This window comes from Hypanus sabinus, chromosome 22 (assembly GCF_030144855.1).
Source record: "Hypanus sabinus isolate sHypSab1 chromosome 22, sHypSab1.hap1, whole genome shotgun sequence".
NCBI classification, from domain to species: Eukaryota; Metazoa; Chordata; class Chondrichthyes; order Myliobatiformes; family Dasyatidae; genus Hypanus; species Hypanus sabinus.
In genome coordinates, this window is record NC_082727.1 from 54,448,744 (window position 1) to 54,476,333 (window position 27,590).

The 27,590-nt window shown below is 38.7% G+C and overlaps 1 protein-coding gene across 3 annotated transcripts; it reads left to right on the forward strand.

Annotated features, from left to right (window-relative positions):
- Nucleotides 1-1,682: 1,682 nt before the first annotated feature.
- Nucleotides 1,683-27,110, forward strand: LOC132379626 (zinc finger protein Pegasus-like). Of its 3 annotated transcripts, XM_059947762.1 has the most exons (5): nt 1,683-2,443; nt 8,914-9,014; nt 9,390-9,553; nt 18,989-19,171; nt 20,831-27,110. In XM_059947762.1, the coding sequence occupies exons 3-5, from the start codon at nt 9,421-9,423 to the stop codon at nt 21,760-21,762; spliced, it is 1,248 nt and encodes a 415-aa protein (XP_059803745.1). In that variant the 5' UTR covers nt 1,683-2,443; nt 8,914-9,014; nt 9,390-9,420; the 3' UTR covers nt 21,763-27,110. The 3 variants fall into 3 exon arrangements, with proteins under 3 accessions (XP_059803745.1, XP_059803744.1, XP_059803743.1); XM_059947761.1 differs by lacking the exon at nt 8,914-9,014 and having other exon boundaries at nt 1,683-2,881; XM_059947760.1 differs by lacking the exon at nt 8,914-9,014 and having other exon boundaries at nt 1,685-2,443.
- The last annotated feature ends 480 nt before the right edge of the window (nt 27,111-27,590 follow it).

Here is a 27,590-nt window from a genome sequence, read left to right on the forward strand (position 1 = left end):
TTTTATAGCTGGCTCACCGGGTAACATCTGTTGTGCTCCCTTTCCCCACCCTCACCTTTTCAGCTTACCCAACTTACTGAAAAATTTATACTGTGTAACATAGAATTGAAGGGGACCAAGAAGTGCATGCAATAATGTGATAAATCTGTCAGTCTGGCACTAACAAAGCCCTGAGTGTGCTAGGTTATCAACATTGTTCTGCATTTTTCCTTTTCTGTTCATTATAGTGTGATAGAGCAATGGTACGAGATTATGTCTGAATGCGTCTAATTCAGAACACATTCAAAGGACTACTCCTTTTAGAGATCCTTGCTTAAAGGCTTACTTTGGTGTACATGGGGGAAGGGGAGGGAAGTTACGTGGCAGGCCTGGTCTGTCACATCAGGACTGGTCAGTTTTACTCTAAGGTACACATCTACAACATTACCTTGTGTTTTCTTCACACTATGGTCCATGGACCCCTTGTTTTATGGTATTGATCCATGGCATTAAAAAAAAAAGGCTGGGAGTCCCTGAAATGGGCACTGCCTGATGCGGTACACATTTCCAGCATACTCTGGTTTAAGATTCAACAATAGTTTTGATTTGCAACTGTTCACATCGCACATCCCTCTGTCTTCTTCTCTATCAGCCTTGATTCAACTTTTAACCAGATGTCCCTGTAAACATTTGATTCACTTTGCTCTATCTCTTTCTCACCTTTAAAGCAAACCTTTTCCCAATTTTTCAATTGTGATGAGGAACCTTTGATATGAAATATTAACTTCGATTCTCTTTCTAACATAAGATGTATGACCTGTTGTGTTTTTCAGAAAATTTCTTAATATTACAGAAATGGGCCAGTTAGCTCAAACAATATCAGATTTTATGCTCCAGCATTAACTTGCACAAATGTACTGCATCTTGATGTAATGATGCAAATTTGCATCATCTAATGAAGCAAATTCTATTCTTCATATTTTTCCACCCTTTACCTTAATTCCTCCGTCATATTCCACGTACGGGCGCCACAGTCACACAGCGTTTGGTGCGATGACTTTGCAGCTTGGGGCTCAATTCTAACAGTCTGTAAGGAATTTGTACATTCTCCCCATGCACGCATGGGTTTTCCATAGTCCAAACAGGTACCAGTTAGTAGGTTAACTGGTCATTGTAAATGTCCTGTGATTAGGCTACATAGGTGGGTTGCTGGGCAATGCACCTCATTGAAGTAGAAGGGCCTGTTCCATACTGTATTTCTAATAAAGACAATTCTAGCTATGTTACTGAAGTAGTAGTTTAAATGTCTATTAAATTTATCATTATGTATCTAATATCTCAAATGGGATATCTATCCCACGAAACAATTACTAGACCACTATCTTTCTGGAGTAAGTGCTAACAGATGGAGAATTATACTCCACATTTCACTATAAACCTTGTGTATTCAGTGTACAATTATTTTAATACTTTTACGTGAAACCACACACTGAATTAAACTGGAACTTTCAATGGGTACTGTAACTTAAATAGTACTTTAAACTAACTGTTGTGGGGCTGTGATTTGTTACAAATCAATTTGCATTGTTACTAGCGTAGAACGGGCCTCAATAGGAATATTTCCAATTATTGCCCCGATCGCGCATTGCCCCTCTCCTCCCCCATCTGGTTGTTACCCAATAACTAACAGAACAACCAGTATTTGACATTGAGAATTACCACTTTATACTGCCTTTTGCTAAGAAGTATCCAGTGCAACTTCTAAGGCTGAAGGCCGGCTTATGCCAAGGCCTCGGGCCGGAATTAGTTCAGGTTTAATATCACCGGCAGATATCGTGAAAATTGTCTTTGCGGAAGCAGTGCGATTTAATACATAAAAGGATAAAAAACGTGAATTTCAGTAAATATATAAAATAATGAAAGAAAATAAGGAGTGCAAAAATAACCAAATCATACATTTTAAATGCTTGCACCCTCAGATGAATTTAATAGAGCCAACACACCATTCATGCTCATACTATGCAATCTGCTTCGGGTCGGCGAGCAATGCACGAACCATGCAGTCCAAACTCACGCCAAAACGGGTAACAAAACACACACACACACACAATGCCGATGGACAGGAATGCTCGGTAGATCCTTCCGTCGTCCGAAGGCCGCGCTCATTGTTCCGCCACGGGTACGTCATCATTGGGTCCGCCGTTTCCAGGGTGACAGTTTCCGTAGGGACCCGTTAAGCCGTCGCACTGATTCCTTCCCTGCCGAACTCTGACCCCGGCTTTTGTTCGGCCGCCTCTTCGAGCCGTTGGTGGAGGAACTCTACGGACCGAGAGAGCGCCTTTAAATCCATCGGCCCGCAGCCGCCATGCGGCTGGCCGCGCACACGGCGCCGTGGGGTTCCGCCGCCGGCACGGGCTGGGTGGTGCTGCGCTTGGTGTGTCCCGAGTAGACGCTGCATCGGAAGGTAGGCTGAGATTTAAAACGCCAGCCCGGGCGCCGAGAAATGCTCAACTACTGAACTACGGAGCCTTTTGCACTAGAGCGGCTGTTCGGATTTATGTGGATTCGTGTTGGCGCCGTGACGGTTTAACTCTGGCCCTTTAACTCTACTAACGAGCGCGTCAGGTAACGACGACGCTGCCTGATCTCTCCCTTGAGGGGTGAGATGTTTATTTGGAAGCGGCAGCTTCCTCGGCCTCAATCCCCAGTGAGATGTTTCTTCTTCCCCCCCCCCCCTTTCACTTTTTACCTTTCAAACGAACTAACGCCGCCGAACCTGCTGGTTGCTTGTGATCGACGTTCCTGCGGATCAATCGGAATCGGCAGGCACGCACCCTCGTGTCCAATCGATCAGTAGATTGGTAGGAGAGGTCACGCTCGGGGCAGGCCTCCCCCAGATGAGGTAAAGTAGATGTTGGGCGGTTCGGGATTCCTTCACCGCCCTGTTCCTATGAAGTTGATAGTCCCAGGCAGCTTCAATCTAGACCGCCCAGTAGGACCCAATATCTATAAGATATCTATGAGCTCTTCTTCCTCAGAAAGCTAAGCAGTAGGTGAACAAAACCCTCACTCTGATCCCTTTAAAAATGCAGTTGTTGGAAGCCTGAAATATAAAAAATGTTGGGCCCGGACAGTCAACGTCTGTAGAAAGGGAAAAGTCATTCTAAATGTCAATTTCTTGCATTTTAACTGAACTTGTGATTCACACGTTTAATGTCTGTTTTAATATATGGCTGAAAAGTTTAAGTTCACATTTAATTGTCATTCAACCATACATGAACAAGGCTAAACAAAACAGATTTCCTTTAGGGCAAAGGTGCAAAACACTGTATTAACAGTTACACACAGCATATGTGGTGACATATGTATGCTAATATCAAATTTTACTTGTATATTGCACAAGGCAGACGTGAAATAACAGTAAATATACAGTCACAGAAAAAAGCATATAATTTAGCCCAAGTCCCTGAGTGTTATGACCTGTAGACGGATGCTGCAAGGATGTTGTCAGCGAGAACAAGTCTGCTGCAGCCTGCAAATGAACACAATCCGGCTTGTCTTCCATCGTGGAAACTCTGGAGGGCAGCAGCACTGGGAGTGCCCAGCCCCCAACCCAGCATGGACTAAAGCCCGCCTGCTGCACCTCTGCTCTCTCCCACACCCCTTTCGGTGTCTCCTCTCCTGTGCAGCTGTAACAGGTGGTCCCCAACCGAGGCTACGTAGCCGTTGAACCAGTGAATCAGACTTGCTGTATTCCACATTACCAGTCTGGTCTTGCAATTATAGGAAGAACATCCAAGACAATTACTCACTCAGTTTGTTAGACTTCGACACTTTCCTGTAGCAGGCAGCAATATGGACCATACCAAGTCCAGCTCCTCCACTATTGAGCAACTTGCTAGTGAGGTGGACCTGTAGTACTTGATGTTCTTAATAACCAGTAGTGTCTTGTGATAGTAAAACCATATGTTTATGCTCAGGACTGGGATAAAAAATAAGAATTTAGAGCAAGAAGGTGGGGGAGGTGAGGAAGAAGTACAAAGTGGTAGGTGATGGGTGAAGTAAGGGGCTGGGAAGCTGATAGGTGAAAGAGATAATGAGCTGGAGATGAGGGAATCTGATAGGAGAGGACAGAAGGTGCTGGAAGAAAGAAAAGGGGAAGGAGCACCAGAGGTGGGGGGAAGTTGCGGTGAGAGATGGTGAAGGAGAGGGTGATGAGGGGGCATTACATGAAGTTCAAGAAATCGATGTTCGTGCCATCAGGTTGAGGCTACCCAGACGGAATATAAGGAGTTGCTTCTCCAACCTGAGTGTGGCCTCATCGCGGCAGTACAGGAGGCCATGTCGGAACGGGAAGTAGAATTGAAGTGCGTGGCCACCATGAGGTCCAGCTTTTTCTGGCAGACAAAGCGTAAGTGGTTTCCCAATCTACGTCGAGTCTCACTGATATACAGGAGGCTACACCGCGAGCACCAGGTACAGTAGATAACCCCAGCAGACTCACAGGTGAAATGTCGCCTCACCTGGAATGACTGTTTGGGGCCCTGAATGGTCGTGATGGAGGAAGTGTAGGGGCAGGTATGTCACTTGTTCCACTTGCAAAGATAAGTACCAGGAGGGAAATTGGTGGGGAGGAATGAATGGACAAGGGAGTTGCGTAGGGAATGATGGGAGGGGAGAGAAAGATGTGCTTGGTGGTAGGGTCCTGTTGGAGGTGGTGGAAGTTACGGAGAATTACGTGCTGGATGCAGAGGCTACTGGTGTGGTAGTGAGGGCAAGAGAAATCCTATCCCTGGTAGGGTGGTGGGAGGATGGGTTGGAGCAGACATGTGCAAAATAGATTATGTGGGTATGGACTGCATTGATGGTGGAGGAAGGAAAGCCCCTTTCTTTGAAGAAGGAGAACATCTCCTTAGTTCTGGAATGAAAAGCCTCATCCTGAGAGCAGATGCAGTCAAGACAGAGGAACTGAGGAAAAGAAAGAATTCTGTTATTTGTCATGTCAACCATACAGCCTTGCCAGTTTAGCAACTTGGAGAACAGCAGCTACACATTCAGTCTTGTTATTCTTAATCTATCCTCGGCAAACATCACTCGTTCTTTTTCCTTTCATGTTGTACTCGTATTTAAGGCCCCTTTAAATGAACATTAACCTGCAACCCACTTGCACTGTTAGAATTTTTCCAGGCTGAAAGGTCTTGTAGTCTATAAACTTGTCCTTTGCCCTTGTACAAAGTAATACTTTAGAAACATGGACAAGCAAATTACAGATGGTTACCTTGTCTTAATTGTTTATTGAAATAGCTTAGGTTGTGCAATTGAGATTTTGTGAAAATCATGTCAATATATAAATGATTAGCATTTGACTTAATCATGGAAATTGTATTGTTACACACTTTTCTCATTGCCAGCATGATACTGGAAAAATATTGCACCCTTCAAATCAATCGGACACACTGATTACAGGATTGTGTTAAACCAAGAGTTGAATCACTAGGGTGAGGATAGGTAGCATTAGGAATCAACAACACATAGCAAGGGATTTAATTTAAAACAAATGTGAAAATGAGGTGCAGCAAGTCAAGCAATCATCCAAAATTGTGGATCTCAAGCAAGACCGGCAATTATTGTCCCCCAGGAACATATTGAGAACTGAGTGGCTTGCTTGGCTATTTTAGAGGCATTTTTAAAAGTCAGTCATGTGCAGTAAGCCGGGCCAAGTAAGGATGGCAAATTTGTTGTACCAAAAGCAGGGGTTCCCAATCATTCTGATGTCATGGACCCCTACCATTAACCATGGGGATCCATGGACCGCAGTTTGGGGAATCCTACTGTAAAGGTTGCTAGTCAAATTTGTGTGAATATTTTACAGTAATCAAGCATATTTTGTGTTAGTTTGTGGTAAATTTTAGATTATTAATTGGAATTTGGTTTCTGGATGATTAATTTGATGAAGTAATTGCTGTTCTACCACCCTATCTATGCACCATACTTAAAAAGAAATTGTAATTTTAAAAATGGCTGATATATTATAGTGTTTAGTATTACCATTGACCGGAACCTGAAAGGGGCAGCCATGTACATAATGTAGCTATAAGATCATGCTAGAGGCTAGGAATCTAGCAGGGCGTAACTTGCCTCCTATCTCCCCAAACCTTGTTCACCACCTGCAGGATCCACATCATGAGTCAGTCGCTCACAGGTGTAATCGGAATACTTTCCACTTGTCTGGATGAGTGCAGCTTCAACAACACTCAACAAGCTTAACAGCATACAGGACGTGGCTGCCCATTTGATAGGCGCATCATCCACAATCTCAAACACAGTGGCAGTAGATTGTTCCATCTACAGCATCCAATGAGGCAACTCACTAAGACTATTTAGTATCTCCGTACCCAGGACCAATGCTATATAAAGCCTTGGGATGGGAATGGGAAGTAAAACTGAAATGGCTAATCCCCAGGTGATCCTGCCTTTTGCTTTGGGCAGAGTGATTGTGCTCAACCAGCTGGTCCCCCAATCTATAACAGGTCTCACCAATGTAGAGAAGGCCACATGAATTCTATTGTTTGTGCTGAGCAGTGGGTGATGTTACTTAGGGTGGCAACTGAGTTGTTACATTTGATTTCATTGCATGAGTCAAGGAAGTAGATTTAGTGATGGTTGCTGTTCATTCTAGCGGTGTCTTATATTTTTATCAAGTGGGCTGCCTGCACTCTCTGTCCACGTGAGCACAAGAAATAGCCGCTTGGACAAGTGTTCAGTAAGGACACTAGAAACCACAAAAATCCTAGTCTAATTTTTTTGGAAGCACAATTGATAAAATCACTATATTTTGGATGCCTAATGTCTCTCTAACTGTGTTTTAGCATGTTATTGAGTAGATAACACAACAGCAAAATTTATATACATGTGTTGTTTATATGATTTTATCAAACATTTGTGGCAGGCACTGAAAAATGTTAGTGTGAAATTGAAATATCCTCTAGTAAATTACAGAACTTTTATGTGGGCAGATTCATTATAGCTTGTATAAATAAAGTTCTTTGATGATGAAGGAATAAAAAACGTTAGGAATGAAATAGCTTAGAAAAAAAATTGTTTGTATGACTTTGACACGTGCATATCATTCTCACCTGTCCCACATTACCTCTGTAGAGAAAAAAGCATAGCAGCGTCTCCACTTCCTGAGGAGACTGAAGGGAGTTGGGCTCCCTACACCCACATTCTACTGGAGCACCATTGAGAGTGTCCTGACCAGCTGTATCACCCATCTGGTAGGAGAATTGCAAGGCATCTGATTTCAAGACCTTGGAACAGATTGTGAGCACTGCTGATTGTATCAAGGGGGTCTCTTTCCTCCTCTGTCCCCCCCAAATCTGGGACATGTAAACAGAGCCCTCCCTAATTGTCAAGGACCCCTCCCGTCCATCCCCAATCTCATTGACTTCCTAATGTCAGGCAGCAGATACTGCAGTATAAGACCAAGGATTGCTAAGCTGGGTAACAGCTTCTTTACCCCAGACTGTAAGACCGCTGAACGCCCTACTACCACCCAGTACACATTACTTATAACAGCTCCAGTAGCATTATACTGTTGTCTATTTAACTTCATGTAGTATATGCACTTTTTATAAACTTGTACATCTACAGAATATTTATTATTGTTAATATTATCTTATGTGGTAAATGTACTATGTTTTGCACTCGAATCCAGAGAAGCATTGTTTTGTTTAGCTGTATACATGGGTACGGTTGAATGACAATAAACTTGAACTTGAGACTTTACCTTTTTTTTAAAAGATAGCCAGTCAGCTATCAGAATATTAAAAGGCCTAGATAGAGTGGATGTGGAGAGGGTGTTTTCTCTACTGGGACAGTCTAAGACCAGAGCACACAGTCTCGGAATAGAGAGACATCCATTTGGAACAGAGATGGGAAAAATGTCTTCAGACAGAAGATGGTGAATCTGTGGAATTGAAAGGTTCTTGATTAATTGGGTCGTCAAAGATTATGGGGAGAAGGAAGGAGAATGGTGTTGAGAGGGAATGTGGTTGGAATGATGGAGCAGATTCAGTGGGCCAAACGGCCAAATTCTGCTGTTTTGTCTTATGGCCAAGTGGGGGTTGCTTGAAGCCTTAACTCAAAAGTTCTGTCATTATAACTTACAATAACAAAGCTTGTTAATATTAAGCATGCTCATAGAGCACACTATATTTGTTAACATTAATATTGTGATGTTGTTCTGAATGTCCATAAGGCATAGGAGCAGAATTAAGCTGTTCAGTACGTTGCTCCATCATTCTATCATGGCTAATTTGTTATCCCCCTCAACCTATTCTCTTGCCTTCTCCCTGTAACCCTTCGCTCCCTTACTGATCAAGAATCTTATCCACCTCCACTTTAAATATACTCAGTGACTTTGCCACCACAGCCATCCGTGGTTCTGAATTCCACAGATCCGTCACCTCCTGGCTGAAGAAATTCTTTTTCCTCTCTATTCAAAGCAGCATCCTTGTATTTTGAAGCTGTGCCCTTGGTCCCAGACCCATATTGTGTAATGCCATTCCAAATGTTAATGTGATGTTTTGTGTGAAACTATAATATTTATTTCTTGGGACAACATCAAAGAAACAAACTGCTTTTTAAAAGAGGTGGTATCCAAACATCAGTCCTGCTTTGCTTTTCATGGTGATCCTGTATGTAATCCATCTACTTGCTTTATTTCTTTTATCCCTCTTGATTCACAAGCATCTATCATGTATGAAGTTTCTGTAACATTTTGGATTATTGTTGCTTCTTTCCATGAGATGCAGTTCTCTGTCAGAAAATGTCTGGCCATAGTTCTATGAAAGTTACTTCTTTCGGTTCATAGGCAGTAATTTGGAACCAGTAACTTGCTAGCTACTGTCAGATCTTTTGTATTTTATCTAGATATTATGTGTTATAAAAGATGTGAATTTCTTCAAAGCAACTGGAAATTGACTCTTGAGAGCCATGTTAGTATCAGAACCTTTGGAATTCTCTACCTTGAGGTTCGTAGCTGCTCAACTGCAGAATATATATATAAAATTAATTGATTTTGAACACTAGGCAAATAACAGCATATTGAGAAGGGGTGACAGGGTAAACATTATGTTAAAGATCAACCTTGATTTTGTAAAAATGTAGATTAGTGATGAATGATGGTGAAGAGGCCCACTCCTATTGATTATGCTTTTGATGTTGTATTTAACACAGTACTCCAATTTTAGTATAGATCATTTGAAATTCTTCTTTCCCAAAAATCACCTGTGTCATTCTGCCCTGATCGGACTTTGATGAATTATTATTCTTGCAAAATCGTAGTTTTATGTAGCTCATTGTTATGACTGGTGATGTGTAAATTCCTGATAACATTTTCCTTACAGGAAATAAACAATTTCTTAAAACACCAAGAACATGGATGAAAAAAGAGCTGTTTCTGTGGACTTCGTGAAGGATTTCCAGGAATATCTCACTCAACAAACCCATCATGTGAACATGATATCTGGCTCAGTTGGTGCAGAGAAGGAGTCAGAGTCTTTACAGACTGGTAAGAGCTCTTTGAACTCTTATTTGGAATTCCTAGAAGCATGAAAGATTTATGGCACAGGAGGCCTATTGGCCTCTTATGACATGTCTGCCCCTAAAGCTGCCTAGTTCCATAACCGTGCTCTTCAAGAACAGATATGAATATTTTAAATGCAGCAGAGGTCCTGTTTTGAGCTGTAACTTCCGGGCCCTGACAGCCCTCGGGTGGAAAAAATCCTCATTATGCTTCCAGCCCTTCTATGAATTACCAATTAAAGCCACCTGATTATTGGAACAAGAAATGTTCTTCCAATTACTCCAAATTAGGCTTTCATAATCTTTGTCATATCCATTAAGTTTCTACTCTTCCTCTTCTGCTAGAAAGAAAATAATCCCAACCTATTGAATCTCTAGTCCTGTCAATGAACTTGACAGAGGCTGAACATCCTTTGAAGTACAAAGATATCTTTGCTCTTATATCATGACCAGGGCTATTCACAGTACTCAAGTTATGGGCTCACTATTTATGTATTGAGATACAGAGCAGAACAGGCCCACTGGCCCTTTGAGCCACACCACCCAGTTCCTAGTCGAATCAGGGGACAATTTACAATGACCAGTTAATCTATCAATCAGTACATCTTTGGATCGTGGGAAGAAACTGGAGCACCCAGAGGAAACCCACACAGTCACAGGGAGAATGTACAAACTCCTTACAGGCAGCGGCAGGAATTGAACCCAGATCAGATGAATTGTAAAGCATTGTGCAAATCACTAAGCTACAGTTGTTCTATAATGACCTCTGGTCTTGATTATTAATGGAATGCATTCTGCATGCCATTTAAAACACCTTTTTTTCTATTGTTTCTAGCTGCTTCTGTTTTGTATAAAAAGCTGAATAATTTTTTTAAAAATGATAAAAGATTACTTAGTAATGTCAACTATTTGGTTTTATTTTGGAATAAACTTTAATCAGTATAGCCTTCAGAGGACTTGCTCAATTTCAATCCACTTGTCGAAGGATAATGAATTATTAAATAATTGTCATATATTCTTTAAGACCAGTATTAATGCACCAACACTGGACAGCAAATTTTTTAATGTGTTTTCATTGGTACTTAGCTTCGGAGGCTTCTTGCTTAAGTGTCCAACAACAATCAGCTGTCATTGATGAATTCCAGTTGCCCTGATACTGTTTCTCTATGACTGCAATGTCTTGGTGAAACCTTTCACCATGCTTGTCACTGATAGCACCAAGATTTGCAGGGAAGAAGTCTAAATTGGAATGCAGAAAATTAATCTTTAGTGACAAGTTACATTTCATGGTTTTGTTTGCTTGAAGCATGTTCTTAACCGGCTGCATGTAACCATATAACAATTACACCACCGAAACAGACCATCTCGGCCCTTCTAGTCAGTGCTGAACCCTTACTCTCACCTAGTCCCACCAACTTGCACTCAAGCCCATAACCCTCCATTCCTTTCCTGTCCATATACCTATCCAATTTTACTTTAAATGACAATATCGAACCTGCCTCTACCACTTCTACTGGAAGCTCGTTCCACACAGCTACCACTCTCTGAGTAAAGAAATTATCCCTAGTGTTACCCCTAAACTTTTGTCCCTTAACTCTCAGTTCATGGCCTCTTGTTTGAATCTTCCCTACTCTAAAAAGTCAACTTTATCTTCCCCCTCATAACTTTAAATACCTCTATCAAGTTCCCCCTCAACCTTCTACACTCCAAAGAATAAAGACCTAACTTGTTCAACCTTTCTCTGTAACTTTGGTGCTGAAAGCCAGGTAACATTCTAGTAAATCTTCTATGTACTCTCTCTATTTTGTTGACATCTTTCCTACAATTCGGTGACCAGAACTGTACACAATACTCCAAATTTGGCCTTACCAATGCCTTGTACAATTTTAACATTACATCCCAACCCCTATACTCAATGCTCTGATTTATAAAGGCCAGCACACCAAAAGCTTTCTTCACCACCTTATCCACATGAGATTCCACCTTCAGGGATCTATGCACCATTATTCCTAGATCACTCTGTTCTACTGCATTCCTCAATGCCCTACCATTTACCATGTGTGTCCTATTTTGATTATTCCTACCAAAATGTAGCACCTCACACTTATCAGCGTTAAACTCCATCTGCCATCTTTCAGCCCACTCTTCTAACTGGTCGAAATCTCTCTGCAAGCTTTAAAAACCTACTTCATTATTCACAACGCCACCTATCTTTGTGTCATCTGCGTACTTACTAATCCAATTTACCACCCCATCATCCAGATCATTAATGTATATGACAAACAACATTGGACCCAGTACAGATCCCTGAGGCACACCAGTAGTCACCGGCCTCCAACCTGACAAACAGTTAACCACCACTACTGTCTGGCATCTCCCATCCAGCCACTGTTGAATACATTTTACTACTTCAATATTAACACCTAAAGATTGAACCTTCCGTGCGGAACCTTGTCAAAGGCCTTACTTAAGCCCATATAGACAACATCTGCTGCTTTACCCTCGTCAACTTTCCTAGTAACCTCTTCAAAAAAACTCAATAAAATTTGTCAAACATGACCTTCCACGCACAAATCCATGTTGACTGTTCCTAATCAGACCTGGTCTATCCAGATAATTATATATACCTTCTCTAAGAATACTTTCCATTAATTTACCCATCACTGACGTCAAACTTACAGGCCTATAATTGCTAGGTTTACTCTTAGAACCCCTTTTAAGCAATGGATCAACAAGTGCAATACGCCAATCCTCCAGCACCATCCCCATTTCTAAAGACATTTGAAATATTTCTGTCAGAGCCCCTGCTATTTCTACACTAACTTCCCTCAAGGTCCTAGAGAAAATACTGTCAGGACCAAGAGATTTATCCACTTTTATATTCCTTAAAAGCGCCAGTACTTCCTCCTCTTTAATCGTCTTAGTTCCCATAACTTCCCAACTTGTTTCCCTTACCTTATACAATTCTATATCCTTCTCCTTAGTGAATACTGAAGAAAAGAAATTGTTCAAAATCTCTCCCATCTCTTTTGGCTCCACACATAGCTGTCCACTCTGATTCTCTAAGGGACCAATTTTATCCCTCACTATCCTTTTGCTATTAATATAACTGTAGAAACCCTTTGGATTTATTTTTACCTTACTTGCCAAAGCATCCTCGTAACTTCCTTTAGCTTTTCTAACTTCTTTCGTAAGATTCTTTTTACATTCTTTATATTCCTCGAGCACCTCATTTACTCCATACTGCCTATATCTATTGTAGATGTCTCTCTTTTTCTGAACCAAGTTTCCACTATCCCTTGAAAACCATGGCTCTCTCAAACTTTTAACCTTTCCTTTCAACCTAACAACTTTAGTTTGGTGCTCTGTAGTTGTCAAGAAAAATTCCAATAACCTGCTTAAATGTCTTCCTTAATCTTGGTATCAGTTACTCTGGGACACATCTGTCTCAATATCAAAATCCTTCATGGAAATGTTTGTGCCTGGTGACAGCGGATTCCATCCTTGCAGTCTTGAACGCAGTCATTCTACTTTTGCCATTGACAAACCCAAGACTCTGACCAGGTCATTTAACTCTGAGTTATCAGATGAGGCTCACTCAACATAAAGTTATAAGTATCAGTGTTGTTTTCCATTCCTGGCCCGTGCATCATGACATCTTTATCTACCTCCTCTAGACCCCATGTCTCTGGTAGCTTTAGTACTGGAAGACTATTATTATGCGGCACAGATCCTCATGGTTGAAGGGAGATTGGGGTATTCAGTGGATTTCTTGCTTTTAACAGAGAAACCAGACACATTGGTCAGACAGAAGTAGCAGTCTGTCACATGATCCTTCTGCTCTTACCATATTATCGGGATGGTGAATGGCATTCCAAGTACCTCTGAGTCAAGCTCTAAGATAACAGTGCATGTTGCGCAACAGATGTGCCCAGGTTTTGTCTGGTTTGCCAATTTTACACCCAAAGTAAAGCTTGTCGGCTTCCTTACTGAGAGGAGACATGCTCTGTCTTTGAGGTTTAAGCAGATATTCACCACATATATAAAGAAAGTATTACAGCTGTTGAAACATTGGCGGAATATTTTGCTATAAGTAATACTCTTGAAAATGCAGTTGCTTTATTTTAATAAGTACACACAACGTGTTATGTGTGTAGAGCGTGCACATCAATGTGATTGCAAACCGACCCATGTAAGTGCAATACATAGAACAGTGTGCTTTTCTAAAAATTGTCCTGCCATGCAGCATCCACCCAGGCTATGCATCCCCAGGCATGCCTAGACAAGATAGAAAACTTTTTTTTTGCTTACATTGTGGGCAACGTTTTAATTGACTTGAATTACGAATTGAAATAACAAATATAGGCAATTTTTAAAAAAATGAGTGCACAATTTCATGATTTTCATGTTCAGCAGCCCAAAATCCATAAGATACACCCAAAAGTATTCAGCAAGCAAAATCTTTGTTGTACAATGTAATTTGTCAATGTATCAGATAGTTAGTCAATGCATTTTGCATAATTTGGCAAAATGAAGATAGTGAGATTTAACATTCATAACAAAAGCATTGCATTTTTTCATTTTGATTTCAGTGATTTGATTATAGCTTTGGCAAAACTCAAACTAATTTGCTTATTATCTATGACTGCTTGCTGACTAAGTTTAGTATTAAATGGCAAAGCTACATCTTGTCACTGAGGATGTTTTCATACATAAACGATGACTGCTTGGGCTTAAAATGAATTGAATTTTGGAATACTTGATTTAGCTAAATTTTGCTGCTAAAATTTCAATAATAAAATTATTAATGCAATAATCCAAAGTAGTTTTAGATACATTAGTATCTATACTTATACTATTTAATTGTATCATGTATCACTTTTATAGCATGTTGGCGTGTGGCCAAGTGGTTAAGGCCACTTAAGGCCATCTGAAGATCACTAGTTCAAGCCTTGGCTGAGGCTGCATGTGTGTCCTTGAGCAAGGCACTTAACCACACATTGCTCTGTGACGACACCGGTGCCAAGCTGTATGGGTCCTAGTGCCCTTTCCTTGGACATGGGTGGCATGGAGAGGGGAGACTTGCAACTTGGGCAACTGCCGGTCTTCCATAAAAAAACTTTGCCCAAGCTTGCGCCCTGGAAATTTCCAAGGCACATAAATAAATTGTGAAAATAAATTGATTGTTCTATGATAGTAAACTGGATTTCAGTCAGGTAAAGGTGAGGTAATTAATTTGGCGAGTGCAAATACGGCAAGTGAAAGGAAATACTGTATGGAGATGTTTAAATGTCTATCTGCAAATTTTGGAAGATGGACTAGTGAATAAACTGGATAGGAAGACATACTACATAAAGACAAGAAATTCTGAAGATGTTGGAAATCTAAAGCAACACTCACAAAATGCTGGAAGAACTCAGCAGGTCAGGTAGCATCCAAAGAAGTGAATAAACATTTGACGTTTTGGGCTGAGACTCTCCTTCAAGACTGGAAAGGATAGCTGGAAGGTGATAGGGTGAAGCCAGGTGGGTGGGAAAGGTAAAGGGCTGGAGATGAAGGAATCTGATAAGAGAGGACAGTGGACCGTAGGAGAAAGGGCACCAGGGGAGACGATGGGCAAGTGAGAAGAGGTAACAGAATATAAGAAATGGGAGTTGACAATGAAATTCTGTAAAATGGTGGTTAGATTACAGGTAAGCTACTTCATAATGCTTCTGTTCACCAAGTTATGACCAGGTTATGTTTGTACTGGACTGGAAACAGTTGAGATTTAAGAGGATATTAGGCAGTCTTGAGAACTGTAACTCTCTAAAATGATTGCATAGTTTGGTGCTGCTTTCTTTGGAAGAGAGATTGCTGAAAGGTTTAGTTAAGATGTATATAGTTGAGGGCTGGATAGGAAAAATGTTTTTTACATCAGTAACCATGTGTAGATTTGAAGTGTGGAATTCAGAATTAATTTCACTCAGAGGAACTGGAACTCGTATCATGAAAGTGTATTAGAAATAGAGTCTACAAGGTAGTGGATCGGGAACTGGACTGCAAAGCTTACCTTTACCAGTGCAGGAATGTAAGTATCAAAGGGTATGACGTGGTGAATTTCTTAACTTTTATAATATCAACAAGGCACAAGCCAGGGTGTAATCTGCTTTTGCTTGGATCAATGCAATTCCAACAGCATTTATACAATTGTACATTATAAAGGACAAAGTAGCCTTAACCATTCACTCATCTGATATTGGTATGTTATTTCTGCAGCTGTTGCCATCAACAAAAGAGACTGCAGTGGTTCAGCATTCTTCTTCAAACACACCTGTCTCACATACAATCTTCATCCTGTAAAAACACATAAATTCCATTAGCTCTAAGTTTCCTCCAAATCACTATTCCTTTAACGACATTGACTCAAATTTGGGATTCCCTGCTCAGCACCATAATGAGTGAACTGTCATGTTTCATGAAGATGACTCACCATCGCCTTCCAAAGAGCAATTGGGAATAGGCATTACATGTTGACTGTGCTGATGATATCCAGTCATTGAATGAAATGGAAAAATGGCATTAATCTTACATGTATTCACAACCTTAACAATCATTATGAAACATATATTTGTAGTAAACACAAGGTGGTGATTGTGGGAGATTTTAATTTTCCACACGTAGACTGGGAAGCTCATTCTGTAAAAGGGCTGGATGGTTTAGAGTTTGTGGAAATGTGTGCAGGATAGTTTTTTGCAACAATACATAGAAGTACCGACTAGAGATGGGGCAGTGTTGGATCTCCTGTTAGGGAATGCGATAGGTCAGCTGACAGATGTATGTGTTGGGGAGCACTTCGGGTCCAGTGATCACAATAGCATTAGCTTCAATATAATTATGGAGAAGGACAGGACTGGACCTAGAGTTGAGATTTTTGATTGGAGAAAGGCTAACTTTGAGGGGATGTGAAGGGATTTAGAGAGAGTGGATTGGGTCAAGTTCTTTTATGGGAAGGATGTAATAGAGAAATGGAGGTCATTTAAGGGTGAAATTATGAGGGTACAGAATCTTTATGTTCCTGTTAGGGTGAAAGGAAAGGTTAAAGGTTTGAGAGCACCATGGTTTTCGAGGGATATTAGAAATTTGGTTCAGAAAAAGAGGGATGTCTACAATAGATTTAGGCAGCATGGAGTAAAGGAATTGCTCGAGGAATATAAAGAATGTAAAAGGAATCTTAAGAAAGAGATTAGAAAAGCTAAAAGAAGATACGAGGTTGGTTTGGCAAATAAGGTGAAAGTAAATCCAAAAGGTTTCTACAGTTATATTAAAAGCAAGAGGATAGTGAGGGATAAAATTGGCCCCTTAGAGAATCAGAGTGGTCAGCTATGTGTGGAACCGAAGGAGATGGGAGAGATTTTGAATGATCTCTTCGGTATTCACTAAGGAGAAGGATATTGAATTGTCTAAGGTGTGGGAAACAAGTAAGGAAGTTATGGAACCTATGACAATTAAAGAGGTGGAGGTACTGGCGCTTTTAAGAAATTTAAAAGTGGATAAATCTCCGGGTCCTGACAGGATATTCCCCAGGACCTTGAGGGAAGTTTGTGTAGAAATAGCAGGAGCTCTGACGGAGATCTTTAATATGTCATTAGAAACGGGGATTGTGCCGGAGGATTGGCGTATTGCTCATGTGGTTCCATTGTTTAAAAAGGGTTCGAGAAGGAAGCCTAGCAATTATAGACCTGTCAGTTTGATATCAGTGGTGGGTAAATTAATGGAAAGTATTCTTAGAGATAGTATTTATAATTATCTGGATAGACGGGATCTGATTAGAAGTAGCCAGCATGGATTTGTGCGTGGAAGGTCATGTTTGACAAACCTTATTGAATTTTTTGAAGAAGTTACGAGGAATGTTGACGAGGGTAAGGCAGTGGATGTAGTCTATATGGACTTCAGCAAAGCCTTTGACAAAGTTCCACATGGAAGGTTAGTTAAGAAGGTTCAGTCGTTAGGTATTAATGCTGGAGTAATAAAATGGATTCAACAGTGGCTAGATGGGAGATGCCAGAGAGTAGTGGTGGATAATTGTTTATCGGGATGGAGGCCAGTGACTAGCGGGGTGCCTCAGGGATCTGTTTTGGGCCCAATGTTGTTTGTAATATACATAAATGATCTGGATGATGGGGTGGTAAATTGGATTAGTAAGTATGCCGATGATACTAAGGTAGGAGGTGTTGTGGATAATGAGATGGATTTTCAAAGCTTGCAGGGAGATTTATGGGCTGAAAGTTGGCAGATGGAGTTTAATGCTGAGAAGTGTGAGGTTCTACATTTTGGCAGGAATAATCCAAATAGAACATACAGAGTAAATGGTAGGGCATTGAGGAATGCAGAGGAACAGAGAGATCTAGGAATAACTGTGCATAGTTCCCTGAAAGTGGAGTCTCATGTAGATAGGGTGGTGAAGAGGGCTTTTGGAACGCTGGCCTTTATAAATCAAAGCATTGAGTACAGAAGTTGGGATGTAATGCTAAAGTTGTACAAGGCATTGGTAAGGCCAAATTTGGAATATTGTGTGCAGTTCTGGTCACCGAATTATAGGAAAGATATCAATAAGTTAGAGAGAGTGCAGAGACGATTTACTAGGATGTTACCTGGGTTTCAGCAATTAAGTTACAGAGAAAGGTTGAACAAGTTAGGTCTCTATTCATTGGAGCATAGAAGGTTGAGGGGGGATTTGATCGAGGTGTTTAAAATTTTGAGAGGGATAGATAGAGTTGACGTGAACAGGCTGTTTCCATTGAGAGTAGGGGAGATTCAAACTAGAGGACATGATTTGAGAGTTAGGGGGCAGAAGTTTAAGGGAAACACGAGGGGGTATTTCTTTACTCAAAGAGTGATAGCTGTGTGGAATGAGCTTCCTGTAGAAGTAGTAGAGGCCAGTTCAGTTGTGTCATTTAAGGTAAAATTGGATAGGTATATGGACAGGAAAGGAGTGGAGGGTTATGGGCTGAGTGCGGGTAGGTGGGACTAGGTGAGATTAAGGGTTCGGCACGGACTAGGAGGGCCAAGATGGCCTGTTTCCGTGCTTTGATTGTTATATGGTTATATAGGTAAAGATTATGAATATCCAATGTAATCCACAGGCCTGGGAAAATTGATCAGAATACTATATAATAAAATTTTAATTAAATAGCAGATTTCTTGTCTCCATGAAGAATGCACAGGGGATCTACTAAAAGTGTAAAATGCATTTTTTGAAATGTCTTCCGTGCAGTAATTTATGCTTAAGATGTTTCATGTAGAAAAATATATACTCAATTCACCACCCAGGTTGAATGATGTTTTGCTCTGTAAATTTTGTCAAATACTGACCACCTTTGATGTTAGGATGCAGAGAGATTTTAATTTTTCACTTTTTTTCTGGACTTATTATCATTAGCGGGTTCGGAAGGTGATCAGAATGGAATACATAATGCTTCAGTTGAAGTTTCACTGGATGATGGCTCAGGGCTCATCAATGATGGGTTGGAAAGGACGTATGATGGAAAACTGAAGTGCCGCTACTGCAACTATGCTAGCAAAGGGACTGCACGACTGACTGAGCACATGAGAATGCATACAGGTAATGGCTAAATGCTTTTGGTTTACAAATGTTATAAAATAGAAGGAATTATTAAATTTGTTTCTATCAAGGAGCAATACAGTACAACACAGTGAAAATTTACTCAGTAATGTGCATTCTGGAAGATAATACAAACATTTGAATTCCCTGTACCTTCTCTGTAAAACGCTGGATTTTTAATTTTAAATAATTTGGTGGACCTTTTGGAAATTAAAGATTATTACAAAGATGGTAAGTTGCAAAATTCAAGGAGAGCTCAGCTTTTCATATAAATTATTCTCTTTTCAATAGGTTTATTGCAGCAGTTAAGTCCTAAATGAAATTCAGGTTAAGCATTTAAATAGATCTCTGAACTTTGAATCACCATTCAGCTTTATTTCAAACGTGTTATTTATTAAGAGAGTCTCACCATCTGACATTCCACTCCCACCTCCAAAATATTATACAACTGCAGTTGATGTATTTTTCTCCATGTTAAGATTGGAGTTGTTAGATCACGAGTGAGTGACATCCTCATTACTAGAAATATTTTATAATTGCTGATCAGCAATGTAAGAGAGAGGGATTGATTTTAATAAAAACATCAGTGACTCTCCTGTCATTTTAATTGTTGATATTTGTTTATTCAGTTTCACACTGGCTAGGTGATTTTTTGTTTCAATAGTAGTTCATTGCCTTCCTTTAAACAAAATGTTCACATTAAAAGCAAAAGGAAATTTGATCACAATTCTTTGTAACAGTTTAATGTTTTTTTAAAAGAGGTACTGATGGTGAGTCCATTTTAAAATGAACTGAGCTAGGAGCGATGAAAAAGGGTTGATTAAGTGTAAAGTATCATTGGTAGTTTGAGATAACTATAGCAAAGTACAGTACTGTTCCGTGCAGAGTATTAGATGCTATTACATCAGCACTCAACTGCTACAGCTTTCATTTGTAATTACATGTTAAGTGGTATTATGAATGGCCATGTCAGCTTTGAGTTGTATGTACAAACACAGAAATATTTGTTGCCACTCCTTTAAAAATGACAATTTGCATTTGGTTTTGACACATGTTTTTTGTGAACACTTTCAATGAACTTCTGTATACAAGTAGGTGTTGGGCATCCTGAAATTCAAGTAATATTATTGGAAATAAAAATAAATTCAAACGCTGGTAACGTGAAACAAAAAAAAAGCAAAATGCTGTAGGCACTGAGTGGATCAAGTAGGATCTATGGAAAGAGAAACGGAGTGAACGTTCCAAATCCAAGATCCTTCATTGGCTATCTGTTTCTCTTTCCACAAATGCTGCCTGACCTAAGTATCTTAACAAAATAGTAGAAATAATGCTGATAATATATTACATCATATTTTATCAGTAAACTGAAATTCTAGCCATTAATTGGTGGGGTTGTGAGACATAAATACAATGTAAATATATCAGCCATGTGGGAGGAATTTCATCTTTCCTTACCTCAAAAAAAAGTGTGATTTCTCAGATTTGCAAAACTGCAGCAAATGCTTCTTATCAGCTGACAATTAAGTCGCAGTTTTAACGGTAACCTAAGAGTTCCATGGTTCCTTCAGCACGCCCAGCTGAAGTATAAGATAATTTTTGGAGGATAAATGAAAAGAGGGTTTAAATGGCAAGGTTGCTGATGTATTCTTTCTGATACAGGTGAGAAGCCCCACAGATGCCACCTATGCCCGTTTGCTTCAGCGTATGAGCGTCACCTCGAAGCACACATGCGCTCACATACAGGTGAAAAACCATACAAATGTGAGCTATGCTCTTTCTGCTGCAGTGATCGAAGTAATTTGTCCCATCACCGTAGACGTAGGCACAAACTTCTTCCCTTGAAAACTGCAAGGAACTGCCTTGCCAATAAGAAAATGTTGGGAGCTTTACAGAAAAAATCTAGCAACTCTGTGAATTATGGGCCAAGACTTCTGATTAATCTAAGTCCTCCTTCCATGGTGGTACAGAAGCCAGATTACCTCAATGACTTCTGTCATGATGTATCAGCTAATTCCTGTGAGAATTTGCAAAAACTTCATTCTGGTGGGATCTCGAGGGACACTCAAGATATCATGTTGGATAATCCATTAAATCAGCTTTCTACCTTAGCAGGCCAATTATCCAGCCTTCCACCTGAAAATCAAGCTCCAGCATCTCCTGAAGATGTAGCCTGCAGGGATGAAAAACCATATGTGATCTCACAGTCTACAGCACCAGTTGTTTCAACAGTAGCTTCCAGTGTGGCGCAAAGCTCATCCCCTATCAGTCCAGATGCATGTCCCACACACAATCAGCAGAACTTCAGTCCTGTGGCAGGTCCCAGTAGTGAGCACAGTGTTCACACAAGTACACCCAGCATGACGAACAGCCAGCCTAGCACCCCTACTCCGCCAAATCAAGGTCAAGATCCCCAGCTTCTTCATCATTGTCAACATTGTGACATGTATTTTGCAGACAATATCCTTTATACTATTCATATGGGGTGTCATGGCTATAAGAATCCATTTCAGTGTAATATATGCGGATGCAAATGTAAAAACAAATATGATTTTGCTTGTCATTTTGCTCGAGGTCAACACAAGCAGAATTAACACTTGATTAAGTCCTGTTATTCAAAGTAAGTACATATTGGATGAATGTTGGTTTGTGTTGAAAATATTAAATGTATTAAGAGAGATTCATTTGTCTAATTTCTTTTCCCTCGTGTACTTTCTTAAAATATAATTTCTTCAGTCTTCAGAAGAGGGCATGAATAAAGTTCATGCTACTTTAAAGTGTATTGGTACAGTGGCACTTGATGCTATTTCCCAGAAATAGGAAGGTGTAAGTTTCAGCTGTACCATCATTCTTACCTCTAAAAATATTGCAGTGATCTTATCGTGGGCAATGTGTTGTATAAACAAGTCATGTTCTTACAGAGAACTGGTTTTGTTTTGTATTCTACTGAGACTGGGGAGAGAAAATATTGAGAGTATAAAAGTAACTGTTTCCTCTCCTTTTTTTTCAGTCCCAGGGTGTATTCTCCATCTGTGTTTTAATGTAGTTTGAAATAGCAATGAGTTAACTGTGTATGTTATTTTAAATGCTGTTTGCTCTTCGCATTAAAAATTCTGAAATTCAAATAAGATGCCTTTTAAAGATCTGTTGTTTTGAAGTAGATAGCAATAGTTGTAGCTGAAGCAAGTGAACTTCAAATGCACCATCATTTTTTAACAACGAAACTTGTGTTAACAGTTTATTATTCAATAGTTGCAGTATTTTATTGCAAAATGTTGTGTAAATGGTTGAACTCAATTAAACCAAGCATTTGCACCTTTAAATCTTACCATTTCTTTATGCTAATTGAGATCTGGAGAAACATTTCCACACCAATATAAAGTCCAGGGTTGTGTTTCTAATAATTCTGTAAAGATGCAAGTAAGTTAATGTTTCTTTTCTACATTGCTATGTCTGCCAGTGGAAGGCTGATTTGCAACAAAAACATTAAAATTGTATATATTTAATATAATGCTGGCACGTGATTCAAGATAATGTTCAGATCAATGGCTATAATTAAATCAATATAAACCCAATATATGCAATACTTGTGGAACGGGCATGTTGATAGTTTATAGTAATAAGTTTATTAGAGGCTTATGACCTAAAACATTTTAATTGGTTTTAATACTTTCTTGCTGTGTACACTTTTTATAACATTCAGTCTGTGAAGTTAATTTGTTAGATATCATCAGTATATAGACAAAATGCCCATTTAGAACAATTGCATGGCAGCTCAATCTGCAAACATTCTGCAAGCTTAAATGATTAGGCTGTACATAGAACCAATACTTTCTTGTTCTTTTGGGCATTTCTTGTACACCAGCATTGGTTCATCTCTGAAGCATTGCAGCATAATGTTGGTGCTTATTTCTCTTTCTTAGTAGTCTCTATGCATTTTTTTAAACATGGTACTAAAAATCATGTTCTAAACTATTAAAATTTTTCCTTGTCTACCATTCCTTCCATATATCCCTCACACCGTTGGGAATTATGGTTTCCTTTCTGTTCTTCAACAGCTTCTCTCATTATTTAAACCAAACATCAGGAATTTCTGTCTCCATTGCACAATTTGTTAATTACATGGGTTAGTAAACTCTATTGCAAAAAGTGGTTTAAAAAGTAAATAATTTAAAGAAGCGATTAGATTGCTTATTACTCTGCTTCAAGGATAATAGATATTTCAAATGTGTATGATTTTTATATATAACATACAGTATTCTTTATTAGATTTAAAGTACTATGAATTATTATGTGAAATACTCAAAGCACTTTTTGTATTTTGCAAGAGCTGACAGTAGATGAACAGATCACCTACTGTTGGTTGATTCTTACTCTAGTGACTGAGAGCATTGTAAATGCATTTTTTTTAAAAAATGACTACGAATCATCAGCTGGGTTAAGGTCAGCTCCTGGAGTGAAATAAACACAGAGAACTTTGTCCTTCATATTTGCACTTCTGAGGTCTGTGGCTGCTTGTCTTCTGGTTTTGCTAGGGAATATACTTCCATATCTAGCAGAAATTCTTAATGCAGTTAACCAGCAACTTTTACAAAAAGCAATGTGTTTCAGAGTGTATGTGTCTCCACTGCAGCTTGTTAGGAAAGGTAGCCTCTATCATAGCTCAGCTTGTGAACATCAGTAACAAAATAAACTTACATTTGTAGGATGTATTTCACTATATTGGTAACTCTGCACTGTTGATGTTAAGTTTTAGATTGTCCTTTAACTTGCTCCATTGAGGCATGCCACCAAAGGGAACTAATGTTACATACCTTTTGTGCCTTCAGATGATCTCACCTAATAAGTTCTAATAGAGTTGGTTAATATTTAGCACAAAATGGTAACAGCTGTAAACATTACTTGTCCTCTGCTTTTGCAGTTACCATATACAAATCTGAAATGATGTTGTCTATTTACCTGTGTTTTTTTAAAATTGGCCCTACAATGGAATTGACAAATGAATGATTGGTAATAATACTGATTGATAGATAATGGGCTTCACTTACACATTCATCAAATTCAATTACTTCTGATGCACATTGACTAATATGAAATTTCAACAAACAAACCAGTTTTAAGTTTTAAAAAATTAATAACCAGAGGTGCCTAATGAATACATTGTAAATATAAAGATGTCATAGTCACTTATAAGCTTCCAATATACACATTGTTAAATAAGCCAAACTCCATTTTTTAAAATATATCCACACAATTGCTTTAAACACACAATAGCTGAACATATTTGCATAACGTGATATTTTGATGATGGAATATTGGATTAATTGAAGCAGTGTCACTGACAACACATATTAAATGAAAGTATGTCACATCTAGGTTCAGTTTAGAATCATATCCCTGTATCAGAATGCACAAAGCTTAGTTGTACTGGATATTTAGTGCAAAATTTAGGCTTTGTATTTATGTTCTGAGAGCGTTTTAGTGTTGGAGATGATTTCCTGTGACATGTCTACTTTGTAGGAATTATATTCAGTAATATTATTGAAGAACAGTAATAAGTTCTGTAGTTGGCATTCTTCAGTCAATGCCAATGAAAGGTGATTTTAACAGGTTCTTCATTGATATTTCTGAGATGTTTCTTATGTGGAATATATTTTGCTGCTTTCTTGGGCTACTATTGTGTGAGGGCAGCATACAAGGCAAATATTAAATAATTCTGTCTGCCCAATGCAGTCCTTTAGTCCTTCAGTCTGTCCCAATAGTTACTTGTGTTTGTTGCTAACTTCCATATTGGACAGAGTACATAGAGAGAAATTGTACTCGTTGGTGACAAATTCAAAAATTAGACCATATACAGTACTGTACAAAAGTCTTAGGTACACTCTCACACTCGCACACGCGCATTATATATATGTGCCTGAGACTTTTGCACAGTGGAATGAAGGTAATTGGCTAAAGAACTAAGTATAACAGGATAAACCTCTGCACTGGGTGGTTAGAATCTGGAATGTTCTGGTAGAAGCAGAGACAAATATATGATATTCAAGATGCAGTAAACAGTTACTTGAAAGAAAACACACAAGGTTTTGGGTAGAGGACTAGAGTCAGTACTTCTGAATGGAGCTGGGTTGGTCTCAAAAGGCAGAATATTTTCAATCTTTAATTTTGTTTTACAATGATACCTTAACAGTTATCACAGTAATTAGAAGTTTGAGAGGAGTTAGACCAATCTTAATGCCTCTAAATTGTTATTTGAAATTGCCAAAATAACAGGTTGTTTTCTATAATATCTCTTTAATAAAACAAAATGTTGTATGGACTTTTATAAGAGCACCATAAACTATCATTTGACACCGTCAGATAATTGATGTAGGGAAGAAATGAGTTTTAAGAACTCCAAGAGGAGAGGAAAAACTGAGAGGTTCAGAGAAAGAATTCAACACCTGGGACCTAGATGGATGAAGGAATGGCTGGCAATGAAAGATTCAAGGTGTACAAAAGTTGAAAGGTGGAGGAACACTATTACTTAGGATTTTTTTGGGACAATAGGAGTTTTAAAATATAAGGAAAAATAATGGCATGGATAGACGTGAACCTAAACGGATGAGACTTTTGATTTGTTGCTTTGCCTCTTTAAGATTAGATTACCTACATATCAATGAACAGGGATTGTTGGGTGAAGAGGATTTTTGTACTAGTTAAGATACAAACAACAGGGCACTTACATTGACTAAATAGAATTTTACCGATAATGTAAATCGAGAAAGGCCATGGGATCAAAAGTAAAACATTCCTACGTGGCAAGTCATAACTAACTGATAATAGTAGCAGGCTGAATTAGACAGTTACATTATAATAAAATCCACTAATTTTCAGTTCATGTAAAAACAAAAAGATGCATCAATAAATGCTAGTCATCTTTTCAAACTGGAACAGATGAAAATTAGGCTGAATTATATATTACTGGTATCCAGAATGGTTGCAGAATTTCTGGTATCTCAAGCTAAAATGCATGTCACTTATTCTGTTATGAAATATTGTAGATTTCAACAAGAAAATAGTATGTCAATAAAAAACTCCACTTTTTCAGTTTAACAATGTATAAAGGACAGTATTGTTAGATTTTGTATAATGGCTTTTGATTTTAGTTCTCAACTCAGTGTAAAATGGTGAAGAGTTCAACAAGATCTTCATATTAGTAATTATTCCCAGATTTTTCACTCTCACTAAATCCAAGTCCAGTATTCCATCATTAATTGATTATTTGTAACTATATAAATGTCGATTAATGTGCCGGTAGACATCACTGAGCACTTTAAGTAGAACTTGAGGACTTTGAATAAAGAGACAGTTATAATTTTGGCTTGATTATTCCAAGCCTTTATTGAATCCTGATGCTTTGTCATGTTCTTTTATATTCCAGATTTTATTTGGTTCAATTTATATACAATCTAATGAAAGTTTTGTTATATTTGATAATTAATGTAAAATGTGAGTGTCATTTGCTTGAATTGTGTTGTCTTTTCAGCAATGCTGTTGGTATATCAATACACATTAACAAGTGCATATAAATTTAATTAACAGTTTAAGTACTGTAAAAATGTAAATAAACTATCGTGATTGAATTGTTATTTAAGAAACTATTGCTCCCTTTGGTACCTGTGCTCGATAGAAAAACAGGCAAGTGTTTAAACTAGCTTAAAGGTTTCTATTTTAATAAAAATATATCCTAATAAAAGTCATTCCTTTAACACTTTTGTGAGATTATCTAATTCTATGCCCAAACAAGTTGTTGCAATAGAATGCACTATCTGGTGGCATTGGCTGTTCAAATATTGTTCATGTTTTAGAATTGAATCGTGTTTTTAAAAAAAATAAAAGACTTAACCAATTGAATTTTCTTTTTGAGATTTGTTTTGTATAAGACATTTTGTTGCTTTAACTGGAGTTTATGCTCTGTGTAATAAAGATAAAAGTTTACATTTTCTATAAAGGTGTACATTTTCTTTCATTTTCAGCAAGATGGAATATATATTTATGAAATATCAAAAAAAAGAACTTTCTCAGATATTTTAATAAATCTGCTTCTGCATTGCTAAGATGTGTGATGACATGTATGCACATCTGTAGAGAATATATTTTTATGGTGCCATCCCTGATTATTTCCACATTTGCTGCATTTATCCTGGGGTTTGTTTTATGTTAGCTTGGAATTATGTTGGAATTCTTTCTGAATCCAGGCACCTATAAAATGATTACACCACAGAAGTCTGTAGCTGTTAAACCTTTGAACTGTGGCAGTGTCAAATGTTACGTACCCCGTAACTGGGTCACTTACCAGCAAAGATAGAGAGGTCCGTTGAAGTCTGATGGTACTATTTTTAACAGTATTTATTGATTAAAAAATACACAAAAATAACAG